Here is an 11,489-nt window from a genome sequence, read left to right as displayed (position 1 = left end):
TAGGCTACTTTCTAATTCCACGCGGACTAAACTATACTAATATTATAAAGAGGAAAAATGTTTGTTTTTGTATGTATTGAAATAACTCAAAACCTACTGGGCCGATTTAGAAAATTCTTACACCGTTAGAAACGTAATTTATCTGTGAGGAGCATAGGCTTTATTTACTAATTTCACGCGGTTAAAGCCGCGAGCAATAGCTAGATGATTTTCTAATCTGAAAGACTTTGTGACCATAACAATATTAGACAGGCCGAGATAGAAGTCATTAGGTGTTTCGTTAATCTGGGCCTGTCGGTATAATCCTCGTGCTATTCAATCAAGTCGCAATTAAACGGACACTGAACCCATGACGATTACAAGGTAAGGCCCCGGATTACTGGGATACGGTGAACCCTGGATCTAATTACATCCACTCTATACGTTTATAACTCTGTGGTATGTGAGTTCTGTCGTTGAGTTGTATAGACGTACTGTGTTACCAAAAATATAGACATTATTTAGTTAAATACTTGTTTAAACTCGATATCAAACATGTAAATAATTTATTATTTGTTATTTAGATTGAGCCCGCGCACAACTTTGACTAAACTATCGCACGACTGTTTAGTCTCGCTTTGATTCCTATGAGCTTATATGTAGGTGCGAACAATACTCGATTTTTAGTTGTGCACATTGACCAAACTATCGCACAACAGTTGTGCGATATTTTAGTCTATGTGCGCCCGCTCTTAAAATATAAAACTTTTTACTTTTGCGTTTGTGAATTAGAATAGTGCAGTATTATCTCTTAATTCAGATATTTTAGCTATAACCATGTTCAACGCAATTAAATACAATTTCACAGTTACATTACCTGTTTTGTTTGAAAGGGATTATGTTAATTTGTTCTTCTATTCAATGTACAGCGAAATACGCGCAATGGCCTTGTAATTAAACGTGGACCTGACGCCGGACTGAATGGCCGAGATTACGTCGTTAGCTGGGAATTGATTAGGCTTAGACTAAATGTACAAGCAGAAGTACAATCACGTAATCTGTCATTGGTCCACTTTAAAACCACAGTCGTTATAATTTCTTTCCCACTATAATCAATAAGACGCGGCTTTTAAATTTTAATATAATTCGTTTTAAACAAAGCAAGTAAAGTAACTGTGAAATTGTTTTCAATTGAGTTGAATACGGTTCCTACAGGTCTTGGGTTCGAATCCCGCTATCTACCAATGCGGTTTTCGATTTTTCGAATTTTCGACGAATGCAATTAAGGAAACAAGATTGCCAAGGTTTGTCATGTCATGTCAGTTTGACATTTGCTATTGATAATTTGACAAATGTAAACAACAAAATAAAATTTTCATAATTTCATGCGGACGAAGCCGCACGGGAACAGCTAGTGTTACATAATAAAGTGAGGTAATGCGTTATTATATTAGTATAAATATAGATAGATTATGGACATCAAAACTCCATATATACAATAATTGTTGTTACGAATTGTGCAAATTAGTGTTGTGAACTATTCCCCAAGAGAACGGTGGCGTATCTCTACTGAAGGCAATTACAACGTTATGTTGTTAAGTAAACTGATAGTGTGCATACAGTACATAACTACAGCACCTAGAGTTGTTTAATTAACGCTTAATGAATCTTACAAAGCCTACTGTAAGCAACTGTCATACAAACTTAACAGTGGTAGAGCCCGCCTTAACATTTTCGCACGAGTGGGTCGGTTCACCCGAGTAATACCACGACCACACAGAAGGCAGGCGTGAATTGGGAGCAACTTCGTATTTCGTCTGATGAGTGTGGTACCGGAGGCCCGATTTTAGTCCCTTTTTCTCGCTTGCTCGTTGGCCACCATATAATATTATAAAATAAACTAACAATTGCCCGCTTCGTCAGCGTGGAATTAAAACAAAACATGTAACAATATTCCCACATATTAGCTAGCTATTATTAGTCCAGTCATTGTCCTTCATACCATTTTGGAGATAAATTCACAGTGTAGAGAAATTCTCTGCCATGGAGTTATTTAAAGGTAGTTATACCTAGATCTTTTAATATATGTTAAGGGTATGGGACTTCTTTAGTTATATAGTGGTTCACGAAATATAGACTAAGGGACTCTAGATATTAAATTTGCATATTACGTCAACTTTGTATAACAAAACATATTATTTTATGCATGCAGTTTGAAGCTCACGTACAAATGATTTGGAACAGCAACAATGCAACATGCAAAACGGTTTTGTGAGTTGCAAAACGACTTAGATCTTATCCACACTATGTGGCAAACTTTATAAAGGTGGGGTCAAGTGTTAGAGTTTATAACGATAAATTATACATTTTACCTGAAAAATATTTATCACATTATTATAACTATTTTTAATCTATGTCAAAATAATAAAAAAAAAAAACAATCTATGTTCACCATATTACTAAACCACTGGGCAGAATTTATTCAAATTTCGACAATATTTTTCGAAGAGGTCATAAAAAGATTAATATCTCATAAAACTAAATAAATAGGAAGATAATAATTTTTAATTACACTTTTTGTTTAAGATTATTTTACATTATTTTCATTACTTATTAAGCTTTCATAATAATTTTACTTTTTATTGCAACTAATTCCAGGTTCAGCTTGTAAAAATACGCTATAAGTACGACCACACCCATTGTAAAGTAACCACATTTAGAGCACATGCCTTATCTAATAGTTGCAAGTCGTGGCTTACTGGATAAGTTTGTTGCTGCTTAGTAAACTTTTACAACTAGCCTTAGATGAGATTTCTTAAACACAAGTCTTGCATGGAAATATGAGATAAATATTCTCATGAAAGCCAACACTAACTTCTAAGTAGATGAGTATGTTGGCAGTTAAGTCTACTGTGATAAAGTGAAGGCTGATTAGTGCAACGACATTTGAATTTGTAACAGCATATTAAATATAAGGCAAAGATTAAACTCTAAATTCCATTTTTTTACGGTTGACAGATTGTAAGCGCTTACGAAATGAAGTGTGAGTAATTTTGTTTAGTTGGATACGTTGTCTATCTTTAAATAAAAGTGGAGAGGAGGCACAAAAAGAGGATATCTCCCTTACCTGTACCTCTTCCCTAACCCACTTCCCATCTGATTTTTTTATTAATTAAGAACTTGTTGTTTTATGACTTAAAAAATCTTATTCAATTTGAATACTACAGTTCTGTTAAATTTATTCTTTGTAAAAATAATGCAGCCTAAAAAACCTCGGTGACAAACTATTTCGTCAGTAACATACTGTAGTTTATTCAATTTTATTTTTCAGCTCCGAAACAATGTCAAAAATAAAATTTACAAAAGCTCAAAGGTAAATAAAACCGTGTCGTGTTTTCCCAGCTGTTGCCAACGTACCGACGAATAACTTGTTTCCGCAAACTTTTACTGTGAATCGGTTAATTTAAGGTTACTCGATTGCAAAAATAACAAAAGAATCCCTTTCCCAATTTAATGGTAACAATTGTTTCAATTTAATGAAAAAACATGTTTTTAATGTCTTCAATATGATAACGATTTTAAATTACATCTATGTCTTGTTTTAAATTGATCAGGAAATACTAGTGCACGACTACTTTTTATTATTTTTAATGATGAAATTATTGTTAAATCGGAAATAACATTAAACTCATTAAAAAACAGTTGAAAAACGTTCAATAGCAATCTGTTGTTTAATTTTAAGCAACTTTCAATAAAAAACATCAATCAAATTATCAAACTACGACCTCGTAAATCCTATAAATATTAAATTATGATATAATAAAAAATGTTATGTGATATTATGATTTCAATTTTATTATGATCAATTTGAAAGTTTTATAACCGTTACTACGGTTTACATTTAAATAGAAATGGCCGTCATAAAATTACTTTTTTTTCCATTTAATACATTACATACATAAATGAAATATACAGAATGTTAAAAATATAGCAAACTTTACAAGAAAGTATGATAATATATTCAGACTAAAACATCGTCGTCAAGAAGTATAGAACAGGAGGCACCTGCCCAGCCGTGGGGGTTTCTAATATGGTAAAATAAATATACATATAGTTATATTTATAAGTAAGGTGCCTCTTACACAAGTTGATAAGTATTGTCTTTATGTTATCACTAGCTGTTCCCGTGCGACTTCATCCGCATAAAATTATGAAAATTGCAAATATCAAAATGACATGACAATGACAAACCTTGCTTCCTTGATGTTGGCAGCAACTTATGGTATCTTTCCCACATTAGGATTTCAATAAAAAAATTACCTCCTAAGTATTTCTAATGACGTGAAAATATATAGCCTAAAGCGTGGCGGAAGTGTAGGACTCTTTCTTAAAAAATGAGTTATTCAAAAATATGCTGTAATTGCCGACATCTTAGGCAACAAAGAAGTGTGCGTTTACGCTTTATTAGGATACTATAGTCTAGCACCCTGGATCATTTTCGTGCCTCCCCCTACGGTCATCAATCTACTCCAGCTCAGGCCATCGGCTGGGGACGCTCATGGAACAAGATATTCGTGTAATTTTTACCAAAGATTAATCTTTCCAGTATGGCAGTCTGATCAAATTTAATACACATTCACAAAGAGAATACGCAACGCTTCTATATGACGTGAATGTTAATATGGATCGAATTAATAGAAGCCTGCAGAAGAGTAAAATATTACCTTGTACTGATGAATATAAAAAGAAGGGAGAGGTGAATAATTTTTTTAGTAGTATAACAGAAGGAAGGTCTTTCTGTACTCGTATTTGTTTGTTTGAGGATATTGCAGAAAAAATAATGACAAGATTATTTTTAGATTTCTTAAAACCCAATCTTCGGCTACTTAACAAGGTAGTGAAGTCGTCAAAAATCTTACTAGTATTATAAATTTGAAAGTTTAGATGGATGGATATTTTTTAGAGTTTACCAGTCTGAAACAGCACACAGGTTACGTGTTTTGTTTTTTAATTTCACGAGAACGGAGTCGCGGGCGAAAGCTAATGTCTAATATTTTAGAAACTTTTAGTTTTTAATTATAGATTATAAAATTTTTGTCTTCAGTTCAAATAGGTCAATTGTATTAGTCTATACAATTTTACGTAAATGAAAATGAAAAAAAAAACTTCATATTAAGGGAGCAATTTTCTTAAAACACTGTAACATTATTCTGGCCCAAAAACCGCTCTCGTTTACGCCGCATTTATGAATATGGAACGCACATAATTAAGGCAAGAAAAACATGTATGTAGAATTTTAGGACAATATTAAAATTGTCTTTTAAAATTGTGCCAAACTTTTGTGATAAAATACGGATATAGTGACGGATGTAAGGAGAATACGTGTGGGTGAAATGCGAATGTTAAGATGGATGTGGTGTAACACGATTGGATAAGATACGAAATAAGTATATTAGAGGACGTTTGAGAGTAGCCCCAGTGGTTGAGAATATAAGGAGTAAAAGGTTAGAGTGGTATGGGCATGTTATGTTTTAATAAGACTTTCTATACTTACTAATTTATGAAGATTATATTGTTGATTAAATAACATTGGGGTAGAAATTATCTTTATCCTAATAACAACGTAATTACGTTATATTTATTTTCACACTTCTGAAGAATATGAAGCAATATAACTGTAATTACGTTGCTATTAATTTTAATAAGAAATAGCGTTACGATCATAGAGTATCTTAATACAGAGGTGACAAAAAAAATAGTTTTTGATTAAAAAAATTTATATTCAAAAACATTTACAGTTGCCTTCACAATCTTTTTTTTACGTTACATATATATCACTTTATTTAAGTAATGCAATTCTTTTTATCTTAAAATGAAACAATCGTAATTAACTAGCGCCATCTATGTTTTTTCATAGACCCTCGGGAACCGAAAATATCTCGAGGATGAACCTTATCGCGTGTGTACTCCAGACTTTTTTTTATCTGTGACAAATTTCAATAGGATATGTTAAACCTTTGCAGAGTGATCAAGTAAACATTAAAATACAAAATTAATGCATCCCACGGGAACCGTAACTATTTCCGGGATAAAAAGTAGCCTATGTTTTCTTCCAGACTACGCTCTACATCTGTGCAGAATTTCATTGAGATCCGTTCAGCCGTTTAGGCTACAAACTCTAACAAACATCCATCCATCTAAATTTTCGCATTTATAATATTAGTATGACTAGAAGTTCTATGTTACAAACATATATCAAAATATTTTTTTGTTGACCTAAGTTTGAATCGACTTTATTTTTTCACGTTTTTTTATTATAACTTCTCTGTGACTATAATTAACACAGCTCTAGTATTTTGATATAATGAGAAAAATAATATTTTGTTCTTTCTCTTTAGAGATGTAACTAGAGAACTTTCATATTCATTTTATAAAGCCACAAAGTGCTTTTCTTTACCTTTTTTATACATATGTTAATTAATTATATAGTTTGTTAATAATGCCCATTTTAATTAATTTATTCTGAAAAAGAATCAACATTTATTTAGTTGCTAGCTTTTGCCCGCGCATCCGTCTGCGTGTATTAAAAACAAAAGCGATCTATGTGTTCTTCCAGACTATCCTCTACATCTATGCCAAATTTCATCGAGATCCGTTCAGCCGTTTAAGCTATAAACTCTAACAAACATCCATCCATTTAAACTTTTGCATTTTTATTAGTAAGATTTTTTTTGATGTGAGTTTTTGCATATGTCTGAAAACCTCGAGGGATTTAAAATTAGGTACCAAATTGTATATCATTACTATAATGTAAGAAAAGTGTTTCTTCAATTTTTATTCTTGCATTTCATTAGAGTGATTGACTGTCTCGAAATTTTTTTATATTTTTTTGAATATAAAAAAATTTTTTACAATTTTTTTAAATTGACCAAAAAACGTCTTTAACTAGTACAATACATTTTTGGGAATACCAAAACGTCCATATAGGTTTAAAAAATCTGAACATTGTATCTAAACACTATTGTCGCAATATTAATAACCTGTTTTTAATATCGAAGAACGTTGTTTATTTTTTCCCGAACATTAAAGTAAAAAAATATTCCATTAAAAGGCACAACACTATTCTCAAATTAACTCATATCGAAGTAAATTAGAACACGCTAGAAGTATATAAGGTTTCGCTTGACAAAGACAAATTACTTCAAATCAAAATGTTGAAACATTTACTTGAGAAACTCGAATCGGAGAGGATGCCATTACTAGGACCAAATGTTAAGGCATTAAAATTCTGGGGACTGTTACTACCGAAGAAAACATTATTAAGAAATATCTATTTACTAATGCATCTGTCTGTTATAATATTCACAGCAACCGAATACGTTGATATCTGGTTTATAAAATCCGATATAAGTTTGTTATTGAATAATTTAAAGATAACAATGCTGGCAACTGTAAGCGTGATCAAAGTAACAACCTTTCTATTCTGGCAGAAATATTGGAAGAATATAATCGAATACGTGAACAAAGCTGATTTAGCACAACGCATTACTAATGAAAAAAATAAAAAAATAACCATAGATAAATATACAAAATACTGTAGAAGAAAAACATACTTATACTGGGCATTAATGTATACAACTGTCATTATAGTGATGTCACAACCGATATACAAATTCTTAGCATTACCAACTTATAGAGAACTTGTTAGAAATGGCACTGAATCGTATATGCAAGTGGTTAGCTCTTGGGTACCTTTCAATAAGAATACAATCCCTGGTCATATAATTGCTTCGATTATACAAAGTTACGCGTCAATTTACGGAGGTGGATGGATAACATCATTCGATACAAATGCAATGGTTATAATGGTTTTCTTCAAAGGTGAATTGGAGTTGTTAAAATTAGATTGTGCTGATATTTTTGGTACGGAATCCAATCCTGTATCAGATGAGGTTGCTAATGCTCGTCTACGGAATTGTTATAGACGACACGTAGAGTTGATAAAGTAAGTGAACTATATTACAACTAGTTCTCGCCCGCGATTCCGTTCGCTACGAATTAAAAAAAGAACAAAAGTGAGTAGCCTATGTGTTCTTCCAGACTATCCTCTACATCCGTACCAAATTTCATCGAAATCGAGACTAAACAGTTGTGCGATAGTTTAGTTTCAGGTGTGCGCGTTATTCTGGACTAGCCGTTAAACTATTTCTTTTATTGTTATCATTTAATTTACCTTAACAGTATGTTCTATGTCAATTTATTTTAAAAATATTTTCAGGTACACCCGTCTATTTGATTCCTGCCTCTCTCCAATAATGCTACTATATATGTTTGTTTGTTCAGTGATGTTGTGCGCTACGGCTTATCAAATTACAGTAAGCAATTTAATTATATTCCCTCCTGGCTGGTCACATCTATACCAGCGACAACAGATGGGGAAGGATAGTGTAAACAAGCGTCAAATGGAATTCATTGTTTCGACTTTTCTATAATATAAAGTGGCAAAGAAGCAAGCGGCCGCCTAATTAAACCGAAATGGAAAGCGACCGCTGCCCACAAATATCTGAAATTTCAGATGCGTTGCCTACCCTTAATTGACAAAGGAGGAGGCGTACATAAAGAGGACATTTCCCATTTCTATGCGTCTCCCCCACCGTCAAATCCCCTTTCCCTTCCCATCTTTTCCTCTTAAAAAATGGATGGAAAGGGAAAGGGACTAAAATTAGGCCTTCGACACCACACTCATTTTGGAATTGCTTCCACTTCACACCTGTTTTCTGTTCGGTCGTGATATACACAGGGCGAGCCGACCCTACAGTGCGAAGATGTTTAAGCACGCTCTACCACTGTCTGAAGAATATGTATGTCGGAGAACTTGATTTAGTTCTCTTTTCATTTCTATGGATGGAATATTAAGCGAGGAAATATACTCTTTTTGTTGTTTCTCGTATCACTTTGTTATGTATGCAAATTCTCATGGCCGCTTGTCTTTTGAATTTCAAATCTAGAAGGTCAAATGTCAAGGTTAAATTAAAACGTAATGAATCAGATGCAAAAATGTACTGAAAATTGAATAAAAAACCATTAAAAGTCAGAAAGTAAGCAAGCGTGTTGAATATAAGTTTATTTAAAAATTGCTTTGTACATTTCAATTTGTTGAATATTCCCCTTTGATGTCAAACGTAACTAACTTTTCAGGTGGAGACGAGTGCGATGCAACGCTTCCTCACTACGGAATATTTAATCTTTGGAGTTGCTCAATTGTTTATTTACTGTTGGCACAGTAACGACCTCTTTTATGCGGTTAGTAAAACTTAAAATCGTTCATTTGATTGACTTGAAGTAAATTTAACTATTAAAAAGATAGCCTTCTACTCATCATACTAATATTATAAAGCCTAAACTGCTGAACGGATTTAAATGAAATTTGCTATAGATGTAGAGGATAATTTAGATAGACTTGTCAGTTTTTTTTAACTCCACGCGGACGGAGTCGCGGGAGAATGCGAGTTCTATTAATAAAAACGAAAATAAAGTTAATTATGTTATTCAAATGTCACGAAGATTGGAGTTTACCAACATTAATCCGCATTTATTAGGAAAGTCGGCACAGTATGTGCTCTTCCATACAACTCTATCAGCCGTCAAATCTGAATACCTTCTTAAGTATATCCTCTTTCGTAATCCATACTTTCTTCAGTCTTACCCACATCATTCATATCTAATGACCGAGCTAAATGGTCCGTCTTTGCCTACCTCTGTGTTATAGGCGTAAGTTATGTTATTTTTGATGGATATTATAGCACGATATTTTGCGTCGAAGCTCTTCGAGCGAGCACCTTTGACTAGATTATGGCACTACTGTTTAATCTTGCTTTGATTCCTATAAGCTTTTGTACACTACACGATCTTTAGTTGTGCAACTAAACAGTTGAATTGGCTGCGAAACAAACGACAATCGCACAACATTGCGATGGTTTCTTCAAAGGTGTGCGCCCGCTTTTAATGGATTCCCTAATTTTATTGCATTAAATAACTTTGTATGATTTTTCAGAGTATGCAAGTAATGAATGGTCCATACAATAGTATTTGGTGGAACAGAAACAAATACAGTCAAAAGGATATTCAAATAATTATCGGACAATTTAATAGAACTATAGTTTTCTCCGCGGGGCCTTTCACCAATTTAACTGTGGCCACTTTTATAAATGTAAGTGCATTGTTTATTAAAAAATCAAATTCAAAACTGTACGACTTCGACTTCGTACACGCAGTATTAAGATTAAAAAGTAGCCTATATTATTCCCTTCTATGTCAGCTACTTTCAGTGAAAGTCCGCTTCAAATCAGCAAAGCCATTTCGGTGATAGCCCGGTACAAACGCGGCTTGCGGACAGACACACAAAAAAAAATGGGAATTTTGTTATAAGAAACGTAAATACATGATCTTCCCGAAATCTGGAATTATTCTTTTGATATGACGAACAAACGCTGCAATCTATACTATTATAATAAAGCGGTAAACACACACTTCTTTGTTGCCTAAGATGTCAGCAATTACAGCATATTTTTGAATAATTCTTTAGGCTATATATTTTCACGGTATTAAACTTAAGGGGTAAATATTTTGGATAAAAACCCTAATGTGGGAAAGAGACGATAAGTTGCTGCCAACATCAAGAAAGAAAGATTGCTAAGGTTTGTCATGTCATGTAATGTCATTTTGACATATGCTATTGATAATTTGACAAATGTAAACAATAAAATAAAATTTACATAAAATCATGCGGATGAAGCCGCACGAGTACAGCTAGTTTTATTATATGCATAGATTTAAAGGAAAGATATCATTATGAATCCTTATGTTTTCAGATCTTAAAAGGCGCTTATAGTTATTACACTCTACTGCGACAGTCTCAAGAAACTGTTAGTGAATAGAAGAATTGAAAACCAGTAGCAACTGCAAAACAATATTTTACCAATCATAAATTCGAAAGTTTAGATGGATGTTTGTTAGAGTTTGTAGCCTAAACTGCTGAACAGATCAAGATGAAATCTATACTAATGTAATAAAGAGTAAACACACACTTCTTTGTGGCGTAGGATGTTTTTTTAATAATTCTATCTTTAATAAAAAGCTCTACACTTACTACACGCTTTAGGTTATATATTATCACGTTATTAAACTTAGGGGGTTAATAAAAAAAACTTACATTTGGGAAAGGGACCATAAACTACTATCTGCCAACATAAAGGAAGCAAGGTTATTATGGAAACGGTAATTTTGACATTTGCATTAGAGAAATTGTCAAATGTAGACATTAAAATAAAGTTTCAATAATATGACGCGGATGACGCCGCACGTGAACAGCTAGTATGGTATATATGTAGAGGATAGTCTGGAACACTTAAGCTGTTTATTACACAAACGGATTCACGGACGAAAACTATACACAATTTTTATAAACATTTAGAAGGACAGGTGAGAACAAGTTAAAATACTTATAAAAA

The 11,489-nt window shown here is 32.9% G+C and overlaps 1 protein-coding gene across 1 annotated transcript; it reads left to right on the top strand.

Annotated features, from left to right (window-relative positions):
- Positions 1-7,190: 7,190 nt before the first annotated feature.
- On the top strand, positions 7,191-10,969 carry LOC106110002 (odorant receptor Or2-like). Its single transcript, XM_013291675.1, has 5 exons — positions 7,191-7,984; positions 8,258-8,354; positions 9,178-9,282; positions 10,034-10,189; positions 10,851-10,969. Exons 1-5 carry the CDS (start codon positions 7,191-7,193, stop codon positions 10,914-10,916), a joined length of 1,218 nt encoding a protein of 405 aa, XP_013147129.1. The 3' UTR covers positions 10,917-10,969.
- The last annotated feature ends 520 nt before the right edge of the window (positions 10,970-11,489 follow it).

The sequence above is a fragment of the Papilio polytes genome, unplaced genomic scaffold (assembly GCF_000836215.1).
Source record: "Papilio polytes unplaced genomic scaffold, Ppol_1.0 DF820956.1, whole genome shotgun sequence".
NCBI classification, from domain to species: domain Eukaryota; kingdom Metazoa; phylum Arthropoda; class Insecta; order Lepidoptera; family Papilionidae; genus Papilio; species Papilio polytes.
The sequence above is the reverse complement of the archived record's forward strand: the minus strand, read 5'-3'. Positions and strand labels throughout refer to the sequence as shown.